The sequence below is a fragment of the Mesoplodon bidens genome (assembly GCF_964165515.1).
Source record: "Mesoplodon bidens genome assembly, contig: HAP1_SCAFFOLD_118, whole genome shotgun sequence".
Taxonomy (NCBI): Eukaryota; Metazoa; Chordata; class Mammalia; order Artiodactyla; family Ziphiidae; genus Mesoplodon; species Mesoplodon bidens.
The window spans coordinates 1,320,560-1,347,727 of NW_027671260.1; the positions used below are offsets into that span (position 1 = coordinate 1,320,560).

At 46.6% G+C, this 27,168-nt stretch overlaps 1 protein-coding gene across 1 annotated transcript in view; it reads left to right on the top strand.

Moving 5' to 3' along the window:
* The window catches only part of LOC308611655 (forkhead-associated domain-containing protein 1-like), a gene marked incomplete at its 3' end in the record, with an annotated part of 87,421 nt that extends 62,938 nt beyond the window's left edge, over positions 1-24,483 (top strand). Inside the window, exons 7-16 of the mRNA XM_081260358.1 lie at positions 1,658-1,788; positions 4,043-4,132; positions 5,160-5,264; positions 9,000-9,101; positions 10,959-11,088; positions 11,776-11,900; positions 14,820-14,915; positions 15,336-15,556; positions 16,093-16,258; positions 24,367-24,483. Coding sequence (XP_081116484.1) covers positions 1,658-1,788; positions 4,043-4,132; positions 5,160-5,264; positions 9,000-9,101; positions 10,959-11,088; positions 11,776-11,900; positions 14,820-14,915; positions 15,336-15,556; positions 16,093-16,258; positions 24,367-24,483 — 1,283 coding nt within the window. The remainder of the gene's footprint in view (positions 1-1,657; positions 1,789-4,042; positions 4,133-5,159; positions 5,265-8,999; positions 9,102-10,958; positions 11,089-11,775; positions 11,901-14,819; positions 14,916-15,335; positions 15,557-16,092; positions 16,259-24,366) is intronic.
* Between the last annotated feature and the right edge of the window lie 2,685 nt (positions 24,484-27,168).

Genomic DNA, 27,168 nt, shown 5'->3' on the forward strand with positions numbered 1-27,168 from the left:
CCAGGAATGGAAGGATGAACTCGCTGGTCCTCACCTTCCTCCCATATGTCAGCCAGTGAAACCTCATCCAAGCATCGAGCCTGTCTCAGATCCCACCTTCTCCGATCACGGAGTCGGACAGACCTGGGTTGTAATAACGCTTGAGATGGGCTGGACCCACTCAAAGTGTGGCAAGCCCCAGAGGGATTTCCAAGTAACTGAACTGTGTCCTGGAGGCAAAGCTCATTTTTAAACTGAAATTCTGGAGCATTTTGTGCTTTATTTCATAGATATTCTTGATTGATACCTACCACTAAAACTGGGCCTGATGTTCTTTCAAGAAAAGAACCGTAGGAGATAACCCAATACCACTGCATTTATGCACCCTTCTTGCCACTTTTATTCAAAGTGATACTACAATGCAAGAGGGAAGAGATATGGGGAGATATGTATATGCATAACTGATGCACTTGGTTATAAAGCAGAAACTAACACACCATTGTAAAGCAATTATACTCCAATAAAGATGTTAAAAAAAATAATACTACAGTAATGGAGTAGTTATCTATTGCTGCATAACAAGTTACCCCAAAATGTAATGGATAAAACCCCAACCAATATTTATTATCTCACCCAGTATCTGTAGTTCAGGAATTTGAGCGGGGGGTGACTTAGTTCTCACGAGTTGCAGTCAAGATGTCGGCTGGGGCATCAGTCATGTCATCTAAAGCCTCGGGGGGAGCCAGAGGATCCCCCTTCCGAATGGCTGCTCATGTGGCTATTGGCTGGAGGCCTTAGTCCCTCAGCCCACATGCTTCTCTCTAGGGCTGCTTGAGTGTCCTCACGACACAGCAGTTGGATTCCCCTGGAGTGAGTGATTCGAGAGAGAGCAAAGAGGAGCCCACAGTGTCTTTTATGACACAGCCTGGGAGGAAACAGTCCGTCATTTCCACAGTATCATATTGGTTACCCATGGCATCCCTATTCAGGGTGGGAGGGGCTACACAGGGCATGAATTCTAGGTGGTAGGGATCATTGGGGCCATTTTGGAAGCTGGCTGCCGAGAAAAATAATAGGCGCCCTGTAACAAACATAATTTAGCCACTTCTTGTTCTTGGGACATACCGCATCATTTGACCCTTACAATAACTCTGTGTGGGACAGACAGTGGGAGGTGAAATAACTTGTCCAAGACCACCAAGCTAATAAGTGGTAGAGAGGGGTCCAAACTCAGAGGACTGTGAAACCAACCACCCCATCAATAGTGTCCAGCAGTGCCCTCTGCCACACGCCCGTCACCTGGCCTCTGGAGAAGAATTCCTGGACCTTCCCTGTGCTGGGACTTTGTTCCCCAGGCCCATGGTGTGGCCTCTCCTCCCAGCTTTGCCTGGCCTGTGCCCACAAGGGGCCCCCACAGGTTTCTCCTCTCGCTGGTGCTGACTGCCCCTCATTCTCACTGAAGCCTCAAACCCTGTTCCGTGGACTTCGCTCTCATTCCCATTCCTTCTCTGGGACCCTTGGAAAAAGCCTCCCCAATTGTAGGCAGGCAGTGGTGGTGGCCAGGACTTGGAAGGTCTTTTCCAAACATTGGCTGACAGCCACGGTGTTGCCAATAATCATTCCTGCCTCTTTGACCTCCATGAGTCTTTTGTTTTGGTTTGGTTTGGTTCTTTTACAGAGATGGTGTCATCTTTGCAAAGAGACGTGTTAGTAAAGGATGGTCAAGTTCAACAACTACAACAGGAGGTGAATCAACTGAAAAGTGAGAACAAAGAAAAGGATCACCAGCTCGAAGCCCTCAGCTCCAGAGTGAGTGTCGGGTCATCAGCAAATTGTAGCTGCGAAAAGCAGACACAGTGGAGTCACATGACACACGGTGGTGAGATGAGGCCAGTGCCCAAGGACACAGGGAGGGTAGCTGCTGGGCAGGTGGCCAACTTCTCTGAAGCCTTTCAAAGGACAGCATGTATGTGGCTCAGAATAAGCATAATAGATTTTCAAATCAAGCAAACATTTTCTAACCCCTATTATAAATGAGTTTGTTTAATCCCAGCAACAAACCCACCTATGAGCATATACTGCCAGTACAAAGTTTAACATTAAACAGAATACGATCTCTCTGTGAGCAAGGATGACCAAACGGCTGCATCATGGTCCCAGCACCACTGGTTCTCATAATTGTCTTCAAAGCAGAATACCTGAAGATCCAGATGCAAACACGCAGACTCTCATTTCTTCCTTAGACTTTAGTGTGTAGAATGTCTCTATGGAAGATGAACGTGGTAGGCAAGCAAAGAGCTTTTTCCATGTAACTGACTCTTTGCAAATCTTGCCTTCAATGCTAACTTTAGAATCCTGCCTCTATAGGATAAGATTTCTCAGTATTTGTATGATGTGCCTGTTTCTGTGAGTCAAGGTAAAACCTCGAAGCTTTCATCTCAGGTGGCAACTCAGAGATTCCCAGAGGCTACCTGATAGCTAGGTCTGCATGGGGGTGGGGTGAGAACAGATCTTGAGGTTCCAAGGAAAAGGCAAAATAAGTAATACCTAGTACATAGTACCATACCCAGTTTGGAGCTGGTGAAAGGCACTGCACAAGCTTTGGGATCAGACAGACCAGGGTCCAATCCCAGAGCTTTCTTTCATTGTAAATTATTTGGCCTCCATTTCCCCATTTGTGAAATGGGGATGACAAAATCGTTTTCTGAGAAGTGGGAGGCTGGTTTTAGTTGTGCTCTTCTGCCTCTGCCCTGGGTCGGCTGCCTGGCCAAGCCCTCTGCATTCGTATCTCCCAAGCAGAGTGTCTTCCCAGGCATGTGCTATAGCTGTTTAATGTGGTGTGTGTGTGTGTGTGTGTGTGTGTGTGTGTGTGTGTGTTGGGGACGGGAAGGGGATGCAGAGGTGGTGCTAAGTAGAAGGAATCTGCAAAGACAGCACCTGCTTGGCTCTTCTACCTCCTGAAGTGCATTTGGATGATTTATGTCCCCGTTTCCCCTTCCTTGTTGACCTCGGAATGAGGTCCCTTCTCCCCTAGACTGTGCTGGCCAGTAGCACAAGGGCTCGTCACCACCAAGGGTACTGCTCTTGTGAACATTTGAGATGCCTTTTTTTTTTAATGACATACACCATGTGTGTTAATTTTAGAAAAATATGTAGATGACATTGAGAAGAAAAAATAAAAAGAGAGGAGAGGAAATGCTACCTTGAGAAATCAGTGTTAATATTTTCATGTATGTTCTTCCAGTCTTATTTCTATATATTGCCTAGAAATCAATCAATCAATCATTTTATAGTGAATTTATTCTATGCACCTTTTTAAAATTTTTAAATACTTACTATTTTCCCGTGCTAATAAATCAGCGCTCTTATCATTCGTCTTAAATGCTACATACTTTCTCCTGGATGTACCCAGTGTTATAAAGTGGTCTGCTGTTCTAAACAACACTTGGGATGTTTCCTCATTTTTTTTTTTATTCCACGGTTACTGACAATTCTGTGAAGAGCATCCTTGAAACTACAGATTTACTTATTTCTCCAGTCATTGTCCTTAAGGTACATTCCTAAAGTGGGAATTGCTGGGTCAGAAGAAGGCACATCCATCCTTATGCACTTAATGCCTGTTGCCAAGCCACCCTCGGGCAAGACAGCTCCGTTTACCCCTCCACACCAGTCGGGGCAGTTGTGTCTTTGAGACTCAACCTGCACAAAAGCCCTAAGATGGACCCCAGCTCTCTGGCTCGGCCCCCTGCACCCTCACCGGTCACAGCGTGAAAACATCCCAATTCCTGCACCCTAAGTACCCAGACTCTACAAAGCTGGATTTCCCCTGAAGTGAAGTTTGCTGGCTCTTGAAGAGGAATTTAGACGCTCTATTCCTCAGAACTCATGAGAGGGGTGAACTGGGAATGACTGCAGGATCCCGTGCTCCCATCCCACAAATGGTCTCGCCTCTCAGAATTCAGAGGTGTGATTGGGTTATACAGCAGGAAACACACCTGGGCGTGAACACAGGTACTTGGGACCCCCAGCCAAGCCCCCGTGGCTTTGTCCTTTTTCTCCACAGTGCTCAGTGCTGAAAGAAGAGTTACAGAAGGAAGATGCCCAGAAGGAGAAGTGGGAAGCCCAAGAGAAAGAGTTAAAACTCTGCAAAACCGTGCGTTGAACCTCCTGACCCCTAGGTGTCCACTGAAAGCCTAGATTGTGGCCTTGAGGGTTTTGGAGGGGTTCCTTGGCCCATTAGCTAGCACAAGCTCTGGGGCTTTCTGGGTGTTTGTCTGTTAATGTAGTCTCCTAATTCTTTGATTTGCTAGCCTCAAAGAGATGGGTGAAAAGACCATGGAAAACACACTCTCCCCAGATTTTCTGGGCAGTTGGCTCAAGGCCCCTCATCAGGTTTCCCCTGGGGACAGGGATGGGAGGTGGCCACCATATGCTGCTAGAATTTCACCGTGGTCCCTACCCCTGGACTTGTGATGCCCAGACTTTCATGATCCACTGTCACAAGTTTTATCACAGCCCTGAGCACTGTTATTAACACAACTCTTCTTGAAGTATTTTTGCTTAAATACATTCAATTTTACAACAATTCATAAAAACAAAATAAAAAGCAAATGTATCACTGGCCTTGTATGGAAGGTGAACATAAAAATTTATAAAATGAAAAGATGACCACTAAATGTAAATGTTCACCCCCTGTACTGGCCCGAACTCTCGTGCACATCACCAGGCATACGTTTTCCATCCGTTGGGAAGGACGGTGCCTGCGACGGGGGCAGAAGACATGTGTTCTTCTCCCTGTCAGGAGCACACTTCTCTGCCTCAAATGAGATAAAAGAAAAATGTCATTGTTCTTTTCTTCCAAACTGTGCCCATTGTGTCTTCCAAACAGCCCTTATTTAGATTGAACTCAAAAATGTGCCCCAAGGAAAGAGACTCTAATGAGTGGATAGGTATCTTATACTGTTTAATCCAGGATCCATGCTGATCTTCAAAAGAAACTCAAATTTTCCCTCACCCAGCCCTTTCATTGCATCCGTTGAAAGAAAGTCTACTTTGCCTCAAAGATGTGGAATTGTCCCCCAAGGGAAGGAATGAAGCGAATCCCAGACTAGGTTTCTGCCTTAATGAACCAGATGAAATGAGTTGTGAAGTTGACTTCCCTGTTGTTGGAACTCTTTCAGCAAATCCATGACATGGAAAAAGAAATGAGGAAGCTCAGGGTGGAGCTGAAAAGGAGCAGTACCGAGCAGAGCCTGATCTCTATGACGCTGCAGGAAAAGAACAAGGTATGGCAGGGACAGGTCAGCCTGGGAACCACTCTGGGACAAGCACTCCACCTGCATCATCTCTGTTCATCCTCACAATGACCCCATGCGGTCTATACTGGTATTCACCCCACTTTACAGTCGGGAAAACTGAGGCTCACAGAGGTGAAGGAAGTTATCCAAGTTCACTTGCATAAAGTAGTTGTGGCAGAACTTGAATCCAGGTCTGCCTGACTCCAAAGCTCCTGTGTGTAACCACAACCCTAGCCTGCCTTCAGATCTTAATTGTGAAATTATCTAAGAAAGAATTGATCCGTTAAGTCAAGTTTGCCAATGATGTTGTTCCAACTTAAATTCTCATATTGATTTTTTTTGTCTTTTTGTTGCATCATTGAGAATGTTTTTAAAAATCTCAACATGTTTGTCATTTGTGTGTTTCTTCTTTTAATATGAACGATTTTTGCTTTATATATTTTGAGGCTGTGTTACTAGGTGCATATGAATTTAGAATCCTAATACTTCCTGTAGAGCAAAACTTTAGATCATCATGAAATGTCGCTTTTCATCTCTAGTAGTGTTTCTCCCTTAACGTCTCCTTTGTCATTTAGCTTCATCACTGGCTCTCTGTTGGTTAGAGTTTTCATACCATATCTTTTTCATATGTTCTCTGTCAATTTTTGTCTTAAGGTTTAGACATATGCCATTAAATAACGTATCATTTTTACAAAATCCAGTTTGACAATCTTTGACTTTTAGTCCATTTATATTATGTAATTACTCATGTACTGGGGTTTAAATCTACCTTCTTGCTCAATACCAGTTGTACCATCTGTGTTATGTTCCTTTCTCTCCTTTCTTGCCTCCTTCTGAGTGGATGGTTTTCTCTTATTCCACTTTCCCCCTCTATTAGCTTGGAAATATTTCACTTTTTTACTATTCTTTTAGTAATAGTAAGACAATAGCATTCATCCTTGACTCACCAAAATCACACATTAATTAAGTTTTTCACTCTTCTACTATTCTCTTTGTAGTCATCCTGAAGACTACAATATGCATTCTTTTTTTTTTTTTTTTTTTTTTTTGCGGTACGCGGGCCTCTCACTGTTGTGGCCTTTCCTGTTGTGGAGCACAGGCTCCGGACGCACAGGCTCAGCGGCCATGGCTCATGGGCCAAGCTGCTCCGCGGAATGTGGGATCCTCCCAGACCGGAACACGAACCCATGTCCCCTGCATCGGCAGGTGGACTCTCAACCACTGCGCCACCAGGGAAGCCCTGCATTCTTAACTTACCAAGAGGCAATAGTAGTTGATAATTATGCCCTTCTCCTTGACAGTGCAATGAGTTTCAAACACCTTAACTTCACTTACCCCCTCCAGATTTATAAGCCATTGCTGTCATTTTCTAAACTCCTCTTCATACTTAAAACCCCACAAGACATTATTAGTGTTTTTCTATAGTCAGTATCATATCCACACATTACCCTTACTGTTGCTTGTCTTTTCTGCATCTCTGATCACCCACCTGGGTTCATTTTTCTTGTGTCTGAAGAATACCCTTTAATGTTTTCCCTCATTGTGGCTCTGCTGATGACAAATTCTCACATGTGCCTGTGTGTCTGCCTGGAGATGTATATTTAACCTTCACTCTTAAAACACATTTGACTGCGTATTGAATTCTACAATGGCAATTCTTTTCTTTCAGCACATTAGATATGTCACTATTGTCTTGTGGCTCCTATTATTTCTATTTAGAAGTCATCTGTAAGCCTAACTGTTGTACCTTTGCATAATCTGTCTTTTTCTCCGGTTGCTTTTAAGATTGTCTTTTCCCTTGATTTCCAGCAGTTTTATTATGGTTTATCTAGGTGTGGATTCAGTTTTATTTACCTCGTTCAGAGTTCGTAGCTGCTTCTTGAATCCCTGGCTTGGTGTTTTGCCTTAGTTCAGGAGCTTGGGCTCTGTACCACACAGGCAGTGGGGAGCTACTATGGCTTCTGAACAAGTGACTGATGCAATGACCTTCGTGGACAGTAATCAGGGTGACAATGATAGTTACAATTTCTCACTTACTAGGTGTTCCCTTGAACATTTCATCTCTTCATCTTCACAACAGCACTGTGATCTAGAAATCATCCTCTCCATTTTACAGATGAGAAAGTCAAGGCTACTAGTTACTAGTAAAGTAACTAGCCCAATGGCACAGTCGGTTTTGTCTGACTGCAGGTTCGTCTGACTTCAGTTACCCTGGCGTAGCAAACAGCCACATGCTACTGTTTACACTGAAATTAATGAAAATTAAATAAAATTATTTATTCAGTTCCTCCGTCACACCAGCCCCATTTTGAGTGCTTGATCCCCAGATGTGGCTGGTGGCTGCCGTATTAGACAACACAGCCTCGCTCAGAGTACCTGTACCATTGCAGAAAGTTCTGTTGGACAGAGCTGCCTTACAGCTGGGTAACTCTCACAGTACCGTTAAGATTGCACTGGAAGAAACTAAACTTGAGGCAAGGAGGCCAGTTGTCACAGTCCAGCTTGCATGTGAGAGGGACTGGAGGACAGGCGTGAGACGACCGAGTGTGAGAGAGGGAGCAGGGCGGCCGCTGAAGGTGACTCTGAGGCTTGGGGCTGGGAACGGGGGCTGTTCATGCAGAACACAGACAGGGGCAGAGTCCAAGGCTGGACTTGGCTTTTGCAGCACATGAAACAGGCTGCTGACATAGAAGTCAGAGCATGTTTAGACCTGGGAGAAAACTAAGGCCCAGAGAGTTTAGATGACTTTTCCAAGGTAACGGAGCTGGGTAGAGGCTCTTCCACTGGACCACACTACTCAGAAGAAATCTCTTAAGGGCTTTTCTGGGTCTTTTATTAGATCCCTGTGATCCCCCTCTTCAGATCCCTAAAAAAACAGCCTGTGAATTTGTTTCAGCACAAACACTTTCCATTTATTTACGAGAGTTTGCCTCATTTCCTGTTAGTGCCAGGGCCCAGGGCTCAGCAGGTGCATCCAAGAATTGAGCAGCTGCGAGGCCTACACTGGCCAGCCAAGGGTAGCGTGGAGCACTCCCAAGCCTACCGTGCGTTGACTGTTACCCAAGCAAGGGGGGATAAGTAGGCAAGCTTCTCCACTTTAAATGCCTTCGTTTGCAGGCTGCAATTCTTAATAGACATTGCTTTAGCAAGCCTCCATAGAGGTTACCACCAGTGAGTGTGCTCAAAGTGGTAATGACAAACAGTTATGATAATAAACCCAATCATAACATTTCCAAGTACCCATCACGAGTTATTAGAAAGAGACTGTACGGCGGACATTCCCGTCTACCTTTCATAGGTTACAACAGTACTTAACACACTCACAGAGCCCTTAAGCACTATTCCAAACATTGAATCCCCACAATAACTCTATGCAGTGATACTAGTATCATCATCCCCATTTGACAGATGAGGGCACTGAGTCACGGAGCAGTGAAATAACTTTCCGAGTCTCGTACGGCTTGTTAGGGACCGAGCTGGGATGGGAGTGTGCGGTAGAACATAGTTGAGCCCCGGGTGCAGAGCTCATCCCTTTCCCGTAGGGGGCAACTCCCTGTGAGTTTGCCTCCAACCTGTGCATGCCTGTGACCCCTGCTGCTGGGCTGCAGCTGTCCCTACCCCTCAGGGACTCCCCCACTGCCACTAGCACCCCCCAAGAAGAGTTTCCCCAGAGGGCATGATGATCACATTAGCAGCAAGCCCTCGGTTTCATCATCCTTTCAGGTTGAAGAGAAGCTTCGGGAGGATTCCAGAAGGAAATTGCTTCAACTGCAAGAAATGAGGAACAGAGAAAACCTCATTAAAGCCAATTTGAAAAGGGCAGTAGGTCAGGTAGGCGTGCTGCAGAGCCCCTTCACGGGCCTGTGCTCTCCACGGAATCCCACACCCAAGTGGCCGGCAGGGATGAATGAGGAGGAAGACGGCCTGCCTTAGTTCACCCGCTTATTTTCTATACGAAGAAGTGTCTAGAAAGAACTAGAGCTGAGATTCTATCTAGATCTAGAGTCTGAGCTCTTAACCACGATGCTCTACTACTTAGCTATTAGTTACTATGCTAAGCATCGTTTTTCTGTGTTTTGAAGAAAGTTTCGTGAACCTTTGTCCCGCCCCCAAAGGTAGTGGAAATGACTCCTGCGTTAGTCCTGTCCCCCATCAGCTGCAGTTCCCCTTCCCCTCATTTCAGATGAAGATCAACAGTTCTCAGGAAACTCGGCAGCATCTGGCAGAGAAGGAGAAGCTGACCGAGGAAAGGCTACAGCAAGAGGAGAAGCTGAAAGCCAGAGTCAAGCGGCTAATGGAAGAGAAATCGGTAAGGTGGTCCCCGTCCTTCTCTTTACTACTGGAAACTGATGAAATGGGCTTTCCTATGAGAAACAGAGGGTGCGTACTTAGATGGAGGAATCTCAGCAACTCCTTGTTGGGAGCTAAATTAATTAAAGAGGGTGAATGATGTAGGAGGAATTAACATGAAGCTTGAATCCTAAAACTCAGAGATCAACTTGAAGATCAACTTGAAGAGGCAAGGTTATTGAAATGTCTAGAAATGATACTTTGTTTATATACCGCAGCTGATTTTATTGATACAAATCCCAGTCGTTACTGCGGGTCCTGGTTTGTGTCTAAGTGTGTGCAAGACCAACCAATAGTATTTCAGTCTTTTGCTTTCTCTTCATGCATATCAGGGGAAACACATGGCCAAAACGGCTACTTACTTTTCCAGAAACCAGCCAATTAGAGGATAGTTTACAGTGGCGCATCTCAACTCAAAGGTGTCCACGGATCATATGCGGATGTTGTTGAAATGCAGATTCTGACTCAGCAGGTCTCGGGTGGGGGGAGCCTTGGATTCTGCATTTCTGAACAGCTCCCAGCTGGTACCGATAGCACAGCTCTGCAGACTACATTTTCAGCCACAAAGTCATAGAAGAAGGTTTACCCCAAGTTGGCCGATAAGAACCACCTGGGGCTTCCCTGGTGGCGCAGTGGTTGAGAGTCCGCCTGCCGATGCAGGGGACACCGGTTCATGCCTCGGTCCGGGAGGATCCCACATGCCGCGGAGCGGCTGGGCCTGTGAGCCATGGCCACTGAGCCTGCGTGTCCGGAGCCTGTGCTCCGCAACGGGAGAGGCCACAAGAGTGAGAGGCCCGAGTAACGCAAAAAAAAAAAAAAAAAAAAAAAAAGGCGGCTCCAGGGACTTCCCTGGCGGTCCAGTTGTTAAGACTCTGTGCTTCCGCTGCAGGGGGCGCGGTTTCGATCCCTGGTCAGGGAACTAATATCCCACATGCTGCATGGTGCCGGCAAAAAAAAAAAAGCCCCTCCAGGAGCAAATCTGATGTGATTGTTCAGAGATGAGACCAGAATGACAACAAGTGGAAACCCCGGCTTAGAAGAGCATTAGAAGAACAAGAGAAAGAAAACGTGGGGAGGGAACACAGGGGGGATCTCTTATTTATAGTGATGCTCAGTCGGTAGGAAAGTTGGAAATCTTCCTAGATGTGACTTTGTATTCGAAATGAAATTTTTTAATTCCTTCTCTGCTGAAGCCCTGTAATGATATTTTCCAAGGTACTAAGTAAGTGACAGGGTTTCTGCTAATCCATGATTTGTTCATGTTTCTTCAAATACAAGAGAGGGAGCTTGTGATCACTGATAAAGCTGCTGTCCTCACCATTCTGGTCACAGGAGCAGTCCTTCAGTGATCTAGGGGCCAAGTGCAAAGCGTCCCGACATGAGGAAGTCATTCAGTGTCAGAAAAAGGCTTTATCTGAGCTTCGTGCACGAATTAAAGAACTTAAGAAGGCCTGCTTGTCAAGTAAGTTTCCTCCTGCCTAGTCACCCCCTCTGTGCTGAGAACCGTGGACCCCAGACTTGAGGGTTCACTTTAGGGACTAACCAATTTGCCAGGACCACCATCTTCTATCCCCATCATTTCATAACTAAAATAACAGAGTTATAAAAAAAGATGGGCAGGAAAAAAAAATAGATGGGTAGGCATGAGCTCAGAGTCAAGAGCAGGCCTTGATATTAAATAAACAGGATTTCATGAAAAACTCAGAACCTTGTCCCTCTTTTTCTTATTTCACTGTGGCCCAGTGAAAACTTTTTCATAGACTGATGCTGTGCAAGGACCAACCTTGGGGAACTTCCCAGGATAAATACCCTGTTTAGAGGGAATAGGGCTTTCAAGAAGCCAAGCTTGCTGCTGGGTGGAGCCCTGGGCTAGGACACAGAAGCCTGGGTTCAAGTCCATCCTCACACCTGTGGCCGAAGGTTCCCCCTCAGTGCCCCCGCCCTGGGAGGCTGCAGCCTCATATGAGCTGTGTGGCCTTGGACAAGTCATTTCACCTCTCTGGGCCTCGATGCCTCACCTGCCAAGGGAGGATGGTGAGCTAATTAGTACTGGCCTGTGGTAAGGGTCCAGTAAATAGCAGCTGTGACTTTTACATGCAGTAACTTCTTCCTGAGCCTTTCTTTTGAGTGTAAACTTTTTCTTTTATAGATCACAAGGACCACATGGATGGATCATTTCTAGACTTAAAGACCCTTGGGATGGAAAAAAATGTTCGGAAAATATTGGATGTAAAACCTGACTTGCCAACTTTTTCAAGAGTAGAGATCGGAACGGTAACCAAAGAAACCTTGTCTCTGCATTGACTGACACGTGGGGAGGGTGGGCATGAGGACAGACACGAGCCGTGTGCCCTGGCACCACTGTATACATCATTGGTTCGAGGCCAGGTCCTCCCTGATGGGCTGGCACCTGTATGGACTGGTCGGTGCCTGGCCGTAATAGTGATCCAATGTTTGAATAGAAAGGCGGCTTCCCATCATGTACAGCATGATATAGCATTGCACTGATGCTGGCCAGGTCAATCTCTGGGCCCTCCTTTTCACATCACATGTTATATTCTGCAGAAAATATCCAACAAGCTAATGTACAACATTATGTCATGAGCTTGCCTAACACCTGCTTTTTGCTATAAACTGAAAAACATGAACACATAAAGGGCAGCAGAAGGGAGCCATGATGATTAAGAAGACACAAGTTCTAGAATCAGAGACCTGTGTCCTAATCCCAGCTCTACAAGCTCTGTGACCTTGGGCAGGCTCCTAACCTTTCTGGGACTTCATTTCCCAGCTGTAAAATGATGATGGAAAAATTAAAGGAGATCATCATGTAAAGTGATTATCCCAGTGCCTAGCTCATAGCGAGCACTTTAATAGATGATAGTTATTATTGTCAAACAGTATTTAAAGAGTATTATCCAAGAAAACCTTCCTTTCTTAGGGAGCATAGTTTGTGTTTTCCAGGATTTTCAGAAGTAATTTGATTGTTAGGTTGAAGGTGCCGTGTATCCTAAATGGATGTTTGATCAGGTGTTTGACTGACACATGACAATGGACAGCTCAGGTCAGCGTGGCTTGCTGCGGCAGCTAGTCTAAACCAGCTTTTGGAAAACATAATAAAGCCATCCTCTCTGTACCAGCATTTTCTCCTACAATTTTTCTAGACATTTGCTCACACGTCTAGAGATGTGAGTCTTCAGAAACTTGTTGGTCTTCCTGGTAAAATCGAATCTTCCTTCTCTGAGGTTGGGAGTAGAGGGCCTGTCTCCAGGTGGGGAGCTCAGCTGGATCTCACGTCCTGATGGTCCTGCTTCCAAGATTGACCTTCCCCTTGGCAACAAGCCCTCATCCCACCACTGACACCACAGAGCAGGAAACCTCCCAACTCTCAATCCTCCAAGGATGGCAGTAATTAAAGGAAAGAGCAGGAGGAAGAATAGCTGACATCTGTGAACTGCTTACTGTGTGCCAGGCGTTGAGCTCAGCCGGCTCCATGCCTTATGTCATTTAACCATCGTAGCAGCCTTGTGTCATAGTTACTATTATTGTCCCCATTTAACAGATAAGAAAAATTAAGGCTTCAGGAGGTCAAGTACCTCACCCAAGGTCACAGAATAATGATTGAAGACACACCAGCGGTGTGTCCCTGGTGGTCTGTCTGCGAGCCTGCAGAGACCGGGTGGGGACTGTGTGCTTGGATCCTGTAGCCCAGGCTCTTCCTTAGTGACCCTCCCCTCAGGAAAAGAGGGGGCGTCTGGAGCGGTACAGAGGATGCAGCTCAGGGTAGCTGAAGACGCTGAACAGCATCTCAGGTTCTTTTTGCAGCAGATCTGCCCGGTTTATTGTCATCTTCAGATACCCTCTTTTATTCTCATCTCCATAGGTACATAGACAAATATGTCCACTCTTATCTATCACAGTCACTTTGGGGGCATTTATATTTCTGTAGTTGTTTTGTTTTTAATCTCAGAGGGTTTCAGGGTAGTGCCAACAAATGCTAGGGCTAAGAGAGGCTCATGGCAAGCATTAAAAGCCAATTTATTTTTTAAGGAGGCTTGTTATGGTTATTTGTAGTCGTTCAGATCAGGTCCCCTATTCAGTCTGGTGGCCTTTCCATGCAGTCAGTTGGGCTTCCAGCAGCCAGCTGGCTGGTTGGGGTCTTAGGGAGATGCAGCTGCAAACACTATCTGCATTGTCTCTGGAAAGGTTCTGAAGGGATGCCCACCCACCAGGTTCCAGAGCTAGGAGAAGGTTGGGCCGAATTTTGTGAGGGTATGGTTTCTGCTGCACAGAAATGAGATTCCTTTAGTATAAAGGAGGGAGGCCATTTTCCACTTAACCTTCATTCGTTCATTCAACAAACATGACCACTATGCACCACTCGGTGACAGGTGCCATGCTGGGCACAAGGAGGGAGATAGTGAGCAAAAGCCACATGGTCTCCATTTTTCTGGAGCTTGTCTTCTCAACATCAGCGGTACTGATTTTTTGAGCCAGGTAACTCTTTGTTTGGGAGACTGCCCTATGCATCATGGGGTGTTTAGCAGCATCCTTGTCCTCTACCCACTAGACGCCAGCAGCAATTATGACACCCACAAATGTGTCCAGGCATTGCTAAATGTCCTGGAGGGGGTAGGGTGGACAGAGTCACCCCCGGTTGAGAACCACTGGCCTAAAGGGAAGACAGACGAGACGGTGGCCAAAGAACGGCACAAGTGATGCATCATTTCAAAGGCAGTTGTGCTCTGAAGGGGTAGGAGCACAGTCATAAAGAAAGCAGTTCACAGAGTCAGAGTGGATTTAAAACCAACTCTCTTGGCGTGGACATATATACACACACATGCTACCAAAGGTAAAATAGATAGCTAGTGGGAAGCAGCTGCATAGCACAGGGAGAGCAGGTCGTTGCTGTGTGTCTACCTAGAGGGGTGGGATAGGGAGGGTGGGAGGGAGATGCAAGAGTCAGGGGATATGGTGATATATGGATACGTATAGCTGATTCACTTTTTGATACAGCAGAAACTAACACACCATTGTAATGCAATTATACTCCAACAAAGATGTTAAAAAAATTAACTCTCTCAAATTATTCTTTAGTAACTTTCCAGTTCTTCCATTATTCTTTGGGTTATTATTCTGGATGTAGAAAATCATAATGGAATGCCAAGAGAGTTTTTCTTCTTTTTTTTATTTCAGCCTCAAAATGGCCTTTCCAGCCCAGGGTCCATCATGGTCTCTGAGAAGTTAGGGAAAATGGATGTGGCTGACGCTTTAGATCTCAGTGAAAACCTGGTAGGTATACCCAGCATCAGTCCCCTCCTGTGCAAACCTGTGTGCCCTGCAGATAGTTTAAACATCAACTCCACATACATGTTTAGTTGGTACAGTAGCTCCACGAGACCCATCTCCTATCCCAGCATGGGCTGGAAATTGCAGAGCCCAATTCCTTGGAAGACTGGGTAGTAAGAATGAATGTTTATGTCTGTTGTCATTCCCCCTCCCCCACCCCAATTCTCAAAAAGGCATAGTGTAAATGGATGCAGGGGAAAATGAAAGTCGTACTAAAAACCCCAAATGCACTCATTTGCAAAGCATGTGTTTCTTCTCTGCAACTGCAGAAAATGAATGAAACAGAGTTAGATGTTTGCCTCCTCAAAGTGGCCACCAGCGGTCTTGGGCCAGGCCTCTTACCTGAGAAATGCTTTCTCGTAGTACATGGATATGAGCAAAACCCTCGGGACTTTGATGAACATCAAAGATATGTCAGGTCACGTGTCCATGAAACACCTCTCCCCAAAAGAGAGGGAGAGAGTCTACCAGCTTCGACAAAGAGACCTGTACCTGGTGTTTGATAAGATCACCCTACTCAAGAACCAGCTGCAGAGAAAAGAAGAGCTTTTGAGACGATACGAGGAGGACATTGAACAGCTCAAGTATGGCCCGTGTCCCCGGCAAAAGGCCCAGGCCTCCATTCTCCAGGCTAAACCTCGGTGCAGCTACAGACCCGTAGGGACCAGGACAAGAGGACAGAGGCCTGGGTGTGGAGGGGGGAGGCGGGATGGTGACTCAGGGCCTTATGGACCCAAGTCTCTGGGCAAGAAAGCAGCAGTTAAAGTACCCTACTGTTAAGGAATAAGGTGCACCTTTTATAAATGTGTCTGATGTTTCACCATGTGTGTGCTTTTCGTAATTCCACCCTATTTTCAGTGGTATCCGTTACCCCACCCTCTCTGGGAAATTGGGAGGGGCTGGTAGCATAACCGTTGCCCCCTTCATGCTGCACGTCCACAGCCAATGGGCTATTTATTCTGCCCTCTAGTCCCCACATCTTCAGCCTTCCCCCCACTTGTAAGGAAACCGCGAAGCCAGGCATATATGGAAGTGTTCTGAGGATCTCCCAGGTCAGGAGCATTGGTGGTGAGTGAGAAAGCTGAGGAGAAAAGAGACTTTGTCTCTCCTGTGTGCTCAGGCAGAGCAAAGTGTCGGTTCAGATGTACCAGTCACAGGTGGCAAAGCTGAAGGACGACACCTCCAAAGAGGCCGAAGAAAAGGCGCTGCTGAAGGAGGCCCTGGCGCACATGGAAGAGCGGCTGCACCAGGAGAAGAGGGTCACCAGGGCGATCAGGCAGCAGAAGGTGAGAGGTCCCTGCTCGGAGCAGAGCCTCTGAGGCTGCCCCTCAGCTCCCTTTAGAAACAGCCAACTGAGGTCCCAGTGGGATCCAGGCAGCACAGAATGCATTCGCTCATTGCAAAGGAAGGTGGCAGAATAGCTTTAGCGTTAGGCAGACTTAGGTTTAGACTCTTGTTCTGCCATTTACTGTGTGACTTCAGGCAGCTTTTTGTTTTTAACATCTTTATTGGAGTATAATTGCTTTACAGTGTGGTGTTCGTTTCTGCTGTATAACAAAGTGAATCAGCTATATGCATACGTATATCCTCAGATCCCTCCCTCTTGTGTCTCCCTCCCACCCTCCTTATCCCACCCATCTAGGTGGTCACAAGGCACTGAGCTGATCTCCCTGTGCTATGCAGCTCTTTCCCACTAGCTATCTATTTTATGTTTCGTAGTGTATATATGTCCATGCCACTCTCTCACTTCGTCCCAGCTTACCCTTCCCCCTCCCCATGTCCTCAAGTCCATTCTCTACCTCTGTGTCTTTATTCCTGGCTGCCCCTAGGTTCATCAGAACCTTGTTTTTTGTTTTTTTTTTTTAGATTCCATATATATGTGTTAGATTAACCTCTCTGAGACTCATAGTCTAGCTTGCCTCTATTTTTTTAAACTTTCTTTTTCTTTAATTTAATTTTTATTTTATATTGGAGTATAGTTGATTTGCAGAGTTGTGTTAGTTTCAGGTGTACAGCAAAGTGATTCAGTTATACATATACATATATCTATTCTTTTTCAGATTCTTTTCCCATATAAGTTATTACAGAATATTGAGTAGAGTTCCCTGTGCTATACAGTAGGTCCTTGTTGATTACATATTTTATGTATAATAGTGTGCATATGTTAATCCCAAACTCCTAATTTGTCCCTCCCCAACACATTTCCACTTTGGTAACCATAAGTTTGTTTTCAAAGTCTGTGAGTCTGTTTCTGTTTTGTAAATAAGCACATTTGTATCATTTTGTTTAGATTCCATATATAAGTGATATCAAATGATATTTGTCTTTGTCTGACTTACTTCACATAGTATGATAGTCTCTAGGTCCATCCATGTTGCTGCAAATGGCATTACTTCATTCTTTTTTATGGCAGAGTAGTATTCCACTGTATATTTGTACCACATCTTCTTTATCCACTCCTCCATCGACATTTAGGCTGCTTCCATGTCCTGGCTGTTGTGAACAGTGCTTTCTGAGACTCATAGTCTAGCTCGTCTGTATTTTTTTAACTTTTGATAATTCGTGTATTTTATTTTGTTCTTTCTATCCAGATAACTATTTTTTCCACCAGTTTTATTGAGACATAATTGACACATAGCACTGTACTGAGTTTAAGGGTGTCCAGCGTCATGATCTGACTTCCCTGCCTCCTGCAATGATGACCACAATCAGTTGAGTGAACAGCCCGAGTGTTTTCAAAGGCGGCGATTCTGACTGTCATTGTTCTGCCAGGTGCCAGGGATACACCGAGGAATAAGCTCTCTGAGAATAAAGATCTGGGTTTGCTCTTCTGAGTAGCCAGAACAGTACGCCAGTCTTTCTGACTTGGGGCTGTGTATTTGTACACGCATGCTTGCGTGTATGTGTGTACATGTGAGTATGTGCTGTGTGTTGGCACGTGTGTGTATTTGTATGTGTGTGTTTGTTGCCTGCATGAGCTCTAAGGAGGCCAAGGTCATAGAAGGGTGCCCTTCTGCTCAACCAGGAGGTGATGGTCAGATAGTTCCTTGCAGAAGCCTGCCCCCCATCCTGCGAACCTTCCAGGCAATAGGTTTCCAGACAGCAGTCTCTCTGGCTTAGAGCCCCAGAAATGAAAAGTGGCTGTCCTGCTCTGAGGGAGCCTGGATGCAGTGTTTCCAGTGCTCACTGCTGTGAATTAAACATCACAGACCTTAGTCTGCATATGTCATGGGGCTGCCTCAGGCAGAGGACAGTTTCCTTTCACACCAAGCAATGCCAGGGAGAGCTGGGCCAGTGACAGAGTTGTGACTTTCCCTTTGATGTGCCCTCTGCAGAGCTCACCCCTCCCCGAAGTGCCCCCCCCGCCCCCAGGGCTTGGCAGACTAGGCCCCAAAGCAGAGACACCAGACCACAGAATGGGACAGCGTAGGGCCCAAAAAAAGCCATTGTCATGTACTGAAAACCTGAGGATTTACATAATCAGGCTTCAAATGCATTATTCATGGGCTGCCTCATTCATACACAATGCAACGGACGTGCCAGCCTGTTTGTCAGGAAGAAAACAATACTACATTTTAAAGTTTTGCTGGATCCTAAAGGTCACTTGTATACATCTGTCTTGGCATCCATTCCTTCCAGGGAGTATATCTTCGTTGTCTTTAAGCAGAAATGAACAGAAAGCAGAATTCCTCTTTTCTAAGTTTTACACTTAGTATTTTCACAAGGAGCCTTAGTTTTTTAGCCTCCTGTATAAAACTTTGAAACTCTTCACCCATTCACAGAGGTGGCAAGGTTGAAGCACTGAGATGAAATTACACATCTTAAGCTTCAGAATTGCCCCCCCCAAAAAAAATGGAGTTTGTAGTTTTAATGTTTGATCATCTCTTCACCAAGCAGACCTTTCAAGAATCAAAAGTCCTATTTCCGCACTAATATCTCTGGCTGTGAAAATGAGACTTGGTATAAGATGCTGGGCCTTCACAGCGAACTGGGCCTGTGGCTCTGTCCATGTGGCAGAGGGACGGGAACCGCGGCCCAGGCCGTGCTCACTCGAATCCACATCCCACATCCCTCGAGAAGCCGGCAGTGTCTCTCAGAGTTCAGAGGCCAGATTTGGAGTCAAACAAATAGGGGTCAAGCCCCACCACTGCTCCGAATGACCCTGAGTAAGTGGCTTGACCTCTGTATCGCAGGTTCCTCAACAAAAGCAACCAAAACTCTTAGCAAGGGGCCTACTCCGTGGGGCAGTGGGAGGGTTAAATGGCAAAATGCCTACAGTGCCTGGCATATCACAAGCCCTGTTTCTAAGGGGGAAGAATAGGCAGCTCATGCATGGGTGGGGATTCCTCTATTTTTTCCAGGGAGCTTCCTGCCAGCTGACGCCTTCCCCGGTCCTCCCAAAGCCGCCAGCTCTTATGGGACGCGCTCTTCTCTTTGGTGAATACGACTAGGGCCACGGCCAAGAAAGGACCCAGATACCTTTTGTGAAAGGGCTAAGGCTGGGATTTTCAAGAGGAAATTTTTAAATGCACAGAAGTTGCCACTTGGGAAGCACGCAAGCCCTTTCTTAGGACTTGAAGTGGAAGAAAGGCTGAAGGGCACCAGCTGCTTCTGGCAGGAGAAGCTGCTCAGCTCTCCTGCCAATCAAATCTCCAACCAATCAAGTCCTGGCTAGGGGGCGTGACCACCGCTTTGCCTTGTGGTCTCAGCCAGGAAAACCCCCTAACCTTCCCTCTGCTTAATTAGCTCAGATCCCTCTTCTTTAAGATGAGAATAAAAATGGCACCTAGCTCGTAGCCTTCCCAATGGGAGCTTGTATACAAAAGCCTTAGCACATAGGACCACAAAGCATTCACCCTCTCCTACCATCGTCATTATCCTCACTATTCTCTTTAACTCACTGTCTTCCAAGATTTCCTTAGGCCCAGGTATTCTCAAGATTCTGGCTTCCTCCGTGCCACTTGTGTGTTTTGTTTGTTTGTTTGTTTGTTTTTGCGGTACGCAGGGCTCTCACTGTTGTGGCCTCTCCCGTTGCGGAGCACAGGCTCCGGACGCGCAGGCTCAGCGGCCATGGCTCACGGGCCCAGCCGCTCTGTGGCATGTGGCATCCTCCTGGACCGGGACACGAACCCTGCGTCGGCAGGCGGACTCTCAACCTCTGCGCCACCAGGGAAGCCCCACAATTGGTAGATGTTGTGTAGGAGGAGCGTGGGATGGGAGGGGCTTGGGGTGGTGCTCTTCCGCCCACAATGATGAAGTAGAACCATGTGGCCAGGCCTATGCAGCATACGGATAGAAGAAGGCTAAAGAAAAAGACCCTCCCGCACCCCCTTCATCACATCCCAGTGAGTTCAGTAAAGTTCAGGAAAAGCAGGTGCACAGGGGCCAGGCTCTGCCCTCAGTGCCCAGCTGCCCACTGATGGAACTTAATCCAGGAAGGAATTTTGCAGCAATGTTCAAACTGGGGTTCCCTGGAGCCTTTGGGTGCCATGGAAAGGTGTGACTCTCAAAGCACACACACCTTTCTCCCGCCAGAGAAGCTCTCCGTTATCTTATACCCCAAGTTCCTCATGGGATTTTGCTTGGATAAAGGGTTCTGCAAACAAAAGGGAGGGGGGGGATGGGGTGGGAGAGAAGAAGGCTGTTGGTTTAAAACTAACCCCTGCTCTATAATATCTGGGCATTTGGATAGTGATTGTCTCAGCGGAGTTTGTGATAAATACCGAGTGGCCGCAGGCTCGAGGCTTCTCCACGGAAAACGCCTGGAGGGCAATTGTCAGTTCAGTACGGGCCCATCAGCCTTCACGGACAGTCCTCTGAGGGTAGAGTCAGCATCCTTCTGGGAGAAGGGAAGAGTCTCGTAAGCACCTATGCCCTGTCCCAAAAGACAGCCTTATTTCCTCCCTGAGTTTTGTGACTACCCGGTAGGGTTGCCAGATTGAGGGGAAAACAAACAAACCAAAAACACGATGCCCAGTTAAATTTTAATTTCAGATAAACAACAAAAGCTATTCGGTATAAATGTCCTAAATATTACACGGGGCATATTCACACTCACAAATTTGTTGGCTTCATTCTGGAATTCAGATTTAACTGGGCATCCTGTATTTTATCTGGCAACCCCTCCAACATTTACTGAGCACCAACTAGACACCAAGCAGGGAGGTCCTGAAGCAGGTGTCGCAAGATGGCAGCCCACAGATATATTCCATTTGGCTCTTGGGATTTTTTTTTAAGTTACATTTCAAAATAGGGCAGTTTCCTGGAATATTCTGGATTTCCAGCTTCTCTGGGAAACTTGGAAGATCTGGCGACCCTAGGCCCACAGACCCACAAGCCACCATCACAAGCCTCCATCTTCCAGGCCCCTTAGAAAGGCGCTGGGCTCGTGTGTTTGCTGCTGTCCACCACCACCCCAGCTCACTTCACCCACTTCTTTTACTTTCCTGGCCGCTGTAGGAATCAGGTTGGCGACCCCAGTGGATGCTCAGGGCTCTAGGAGAACGTCTCCTTCCTGACACCACTGCACATTCACCTGCGGAGTGTCAGTCTGCAAGGGAGACCCCAGTTCCCTCTCACTTTTGTGTCTCCAGTGCCTAGGGGATGCTCTTTCTTTGATGAGCTGCCCCTGAGGTGCAGGGTCTTGAGCAGATCAGGGTCAGCAATAGTCATCAAACCCCAGGGGAGCGGCAAGCTCCAGGTTTTCAGTGATGCTGGCTTCCCAACAGGCCCCTGTAGTCCCTGCCAGGGAGGTTAGCCACTGGGGCTTTCAACATTTCCACTGGGTGGAAAGCCACTGGACATCTACAGCCTCTTCCACTGATCTAGGAGGCTCTGCTTCCAGCTAAAGCAGATCTGTCCTCCAAGAAGAATACAGTATCCTTCGTAGCCTTCTTGGTTGACCACCTCCTTGTCTGCTGGAATCTGGAACAGAGATTCCCTAAAAGGTGCAGCAGGACAGTGTAGCGTTACCCCAAAGCCACACCCCCTTCTGGAGACCTCTATCCTCATCTCCTCACCTAGGAAGGCTCAACATTCCATCCAAATGGGTAGCATCTGAAAGTTGAGAAAAATCCATTTTTCTCTGATGCAAAAGGCAAAGAAGAACATAAGCTAAATTTTGTCAATATTCTTTCTGTGTTAGAGACGAATGTTTGGAGAGCTGATGAAGAACTCAAAGATGCAGAACTCACATTTCCAGGTGAGCCAGAAGAGAGAAGAGAGAAAACCCTAGGACGTCAGCAGGAAGCCCAGTGGACAGTTATCCCACATCTATTATGTATTGAGCCTTTGGCATGTGCCGGGCACAGAGCCAAACACTTGACGTGCAGTATCTCTTTTAAGCTTCACAACAACCCTATGGGGTGGGTGTTGTTATTATACCCAATTTACAGATGAGTTGTCTGAGGCTCAGAGACTTTCTTTGTCCAGAGCCACACAGCTCAGTAGGAGAGCTGGGAATCAGTGCAGATCTGACACCCAGGTGAGTGCTAGCTTTTCCTCCTTTAGGTTATAAACCTCCAGGTAATAAACCTGATACATTTCCAGTGGAATTTGTCTTAAATTTCAAGGAAGCATCCTCTAGAATTCTCTTCAAAGTTGAGGATTAAGACTATGAAATCTTGAACATGTTGAAACATTGCCATTGACAAATCAGCCCTGGAACTGGAATTAAGCCAGTCCACGTTCCCACTTTGCAGACAGTAGAGGCGAGCTCTCAGGAAGCTAGAAAGCCAAACACATTTTGGTTGAATATGAGAGAGGAGACATTCAAGTTTGATAAAAGGCCACAGTCATGCTGAGGCAACCAAATTATCATGGGAAGAAACGAAGATATTCTAGGTGAGGGATATATTTGGAAAATAGAAGCTTCTCAACCAGCATCCTTCTGCTAAGACCAGAAGGTGGTTACTCCCCAGAGCAGGATGTTAAGAGGATAGAGAGCATCCTGAGGGCCCCACTTGATCTGAGACGTTTGCCACCCTGCAAAGTGGAAACGACTGGAAGTTTGTTACTTATTCACTCACATATATGACTGAGCTGGGAGGAGGCAGAAACTGCCCTACATCTAGGTTTTGTCTGAGGACCAGCGGGGATGTGAAATGGCAGAGGAGATATTGGGATGGGCCCCGGATGTTGTGGGAACATTGTGCTTCTCTGAGATGTGAGACACCCTGGAACTTCACGCTGCCTCTGGCTTTAACAGAAGCGGGGCAGATGGTGCTTCGGCTAAGAGCAAAGAGCCAGCTTCCCATTCTCCCTGCCCTCCAGCCTGAGCTTAGAAGTTTGGTGTCTAGGATCTCCTCAGTACAGAAAGGTTTCCTCCAGGTTCCTTGCCAAGTGTAACTTGGGCGACTCCTTCCCCAAGAGTGGGCCTTGGGCTTCCCTGGTGGCTCAGTGTTTGAGAGTCCGCCTGCCTATGCAGGGGACACGGGTTTGGGCCCCGGTCCGGGAAGATCCCACATGCCGCGGAGCGGCTGGGCCTGTGAGCCATGGCCGCTGAGCCTGCGTGTCCGGAGCCTGTGCTCCGCAACGGGAGAGGCCACAACACTGAGAGGCCCGTGTACCGAAAAAAATTAAAAAGAGGGGGAGGGGGCTTTTTTAAGGATATAGGGGTGAGTGCCTCATAAAAACTGGGAGCTGAAAGAGAGCCTGGCCTCGAAATAGAACTGGTAAGCCATCAGATCTCAGGCATCATCTCTTTTACACACACACAAGCATGTGCACACACACACACAGGCCGTATCTCCTCTCTGTGTCTCTGTGTGGCTCCCCTGATCTCTGCTCTCTCCAGTCATGTGACAGGAAGGAATGACCTCATGGTCCCCCAGTTCAAAGGACCAGCCCAGGAAGCAAGTAGCATCTTAGAGCCCATAAGCCCAAATCCTGGGAGTGACCATCTTAAAAGCCCAGCCCGTGCCAAGTGCCCGATCAGGAATGACCAGGGACAGAGTCACACACATGGCTGCCTGGATCCAGGAGTAGTGCTCAGAAAAGGGTTAGACAGACCCCCTAGAGTATGCTGCATTTTACCCTCCTAAGACATCAGAGACATAAGGCATTCAGTTCAGTAACAGCTTTTCGAGAGAAAGTCCATCCTAATGAAATTGCCTATCATCAGAAACTCCTGGTTCAAAAAAAGATGCAAATGTAAGAAGAAAACATTATATGTGTATCTGGAAGAGTGTACACCAAAATGTGAATAAGATTACCTGTGGGTAGTGTGATAATTGTGGATCATTTTACCTTCGTTTTGCTCACGTCTATGTGTGTATATAAATACTTTTTACAACAAAGATTTTATCTTGAGTAAAAAAAAATGTCATTTGAGAAATATTTGGGGATCTCCCTACAATTATAGAGTCTGGGCATTTGTTGCTCTTGCTTGTTGTAGGTTGGAGCCAGAAAAGGCACCCCAAAGATGGACCAAGGAAGGGAGATGCTGAAGAGAGAAATGTCCAGCAAATCCAGCCAGAGCCTTCTGTTTACTAAACCTGGTGGAAGGAACTAGAAACGTCGTCCCGCTGGGCCTTGCGTGATCCTCCGTGAGTCAGTGTAACTCTTCTGCGTCAAACTACTAAGATGCTTTTTTAGGACATTAAAGGTTGCTACCCTAGTGTGTTGCTTCCTAGACTGGTATTTTGCACAATACTGGATTTTGGAGTGTGTGAGGAGAGGGGTTCTTTTCACAGATATTATGAATGTAAACATACGCAGGCATATGAAGAATAAGTTTGAAATTCAGACTCCTAGGCCTGGTAGATGCAATTATGTGTTTGGGTAGTGACAAACCCAAATGTCACACCTCCAAGGAGCTCTGAGAAGCCCGCAGTTGAGAAAACCCAGGGCGTGTACTGGGGCCACAGGACAGAATGGTAACCTCAGGGCTGTTGGGGCCATGGTATAGTGCATTTATATCTGAATTGATTATAATAAATGTGAACAGCAACCAGTTTTATCGCTTCCATAACAGTGAGTCATGTTTATATGGCGCTCTGCGGTGTTCAAAACACTTCTCGTCTAATCCTCTCTCAAGCCCTGGGAGGTAAATAGCATTATGTTCCCCATTTTACAAATGAGGAAGCTGAGGCCGAGAGAGGTTAAATGGCCCGTCTAAAGTCACACAGCTAGTAAATTCAAGAATTGGGTCTGGAACCCAGGTTTCTAACTCCATCTCACGCTGCCCATTCTGCCGCACCAAGACAGCCCAGTAGGTCAAGTCCCAGGCCATCAGGACAGACCAAGTACCCAGTCATCAAAGAACACACACTGCCCAGGTGGACACACCCCTTTCCCGTGGTGTTTGAAGAGACCCTCATTTTTGCCTTCTCTCCAGCCATCTGTTCTCTCCCTGCCTTTCTTGTACAGCCAGAGACCACCAAACAAAACAGGAGGAAGAGCCAGAAGCCATGAATATCATTTATTTTTTATTTTTAAAAAGCCACAATAAAAGTATTTTGATATTTTAAAACCAAATGCATTCTTTATACTGATTAAAACTAGAAGGAAATGGGAAAAATGATTTGCATGATCTTCCACTAAAGGTACTTCTTACACAGTGAGAAGGGTGAGCATCACCTGACCTTAAAAATAATCTTGAAAATCCCAGCAGTTTTCCATAAAGAACATATTACTTATACTGTACCATATAGCCAAAATCCAAAACAGCAATCTCCAGCACCAGAAAAGATCACTTGGTCAGGCAGTAGTTAAGTAGCTGGCTCATGTTTGGAAGCCAAATTGTGTGGGAAAAAAACTACTTTGGTTGAATACAAATATTTGAATTTGCATAAGTTAAATGTAATGCCTATGTGACTCCACTGTATTTCAGGTCTTTCAAAGGACGTGTTAATCTTTATCGTATCAACATTGCAACCCACAATGGCAATGTCCTTTCTTCACTCCTTGAACTAGATGGTTCTTTAGGTGTCTCCTCAGCCACACACCCCTTTCTCTGAGAATGCACATTCCCCAACCAGGTTTACCCTACCTACTGCTGCTCTCTTGGCCACACCTGACTGGCTGATCAGTAGATAGTCTACCCAAGCCAGACCAATCAGGTTTCTCTTCTAACCCAAGCTGGGCCAATCAGCACCTGTGCCCTTGATATTTGGAAGTGGGACACGGAGTTACCACACAGGTCATTAATGGCCCGGAGCTGAAAGTCTTGATGCAGTTCCCAGCTGGGGTGGCCATTTCTCCCACTGTGTTTGGAGAAACAAAGCCAGTCTTAGAAAGAGATGGCCAGGATAGATAAGCAACAGGTAGAGACAAGAAACCAAGACCCAGGGAATTCCCTGGCCGTCCACCCAGCGCTTTCACTGCCAAGGGCCCGGACTCAATCCCTGGTCAGTTAGCTAGGATCGCATAAGCCACACCGTGTGGCAAAAAAAAAAAAAAGAAGAAGAAGAAACCAAGACGACCCCCAGAGAGACAGTGCAGCAGACACTACAAGCCCCTTAGTCATTGCCCCCCTCTACTGTATAAGCAGCCCGCGAAATGCCCTCATTTCCCAGCCTCCCTTGCAGCTAGACCTGGCTGTGTTGTTCAGTTCTGGCCAGTGACATGCAGGTGAAGGCCCTGGGCAGGGCTTCCCTTCTGGAATTAAAGGCAAGGCTTTGCTAGGAGAAAGTTTTTCTCTTTGTCCCTTTGCCTTGTCTCCTTTTCTTCTCCTGCAGCTCGGACTTGGAGCTGGAGCAGCCATGTTGGGGATCACCAGGTAACAAGCAAGAGACCAAAGCCCACCTCAAAGGACAGTGGAGTGGAAAGACATGAAAAGCCTGGGTGGGAGCCTAGTGGCATCACTGTGCTCTGCACTGTACCTGAACTGCCTACCTCTGTACATCCTGTTGTATAAATAAATAAATCCTATCAGTTTAAGCCACTGTGGTCAGATGTACCTGTTTGTGCTGTGGAGCCAACCACTCAAAATTTAGTGACTTAAAATGGCAACTATTAGTTCTCATGATTCCAGGCGTCAAGCTGGCCACTTGTACTAGTCTGGTTGGTTTGGCTGGGGCTCGTTTAGGGTGGCTTCGTGTACATGCCTGCCTGGTCATTGCCAGGCAAGCTGGGTTAGGACAGTGGTTCTCACCTGGGGGCAATTTTGCCACCCAGGGGGCATTGGGCAATGTCTGGACACACTTTGGTTGTTAAACTGGGGTGGGGGTGATCCTATCATCTCGGGGTAGAGGCC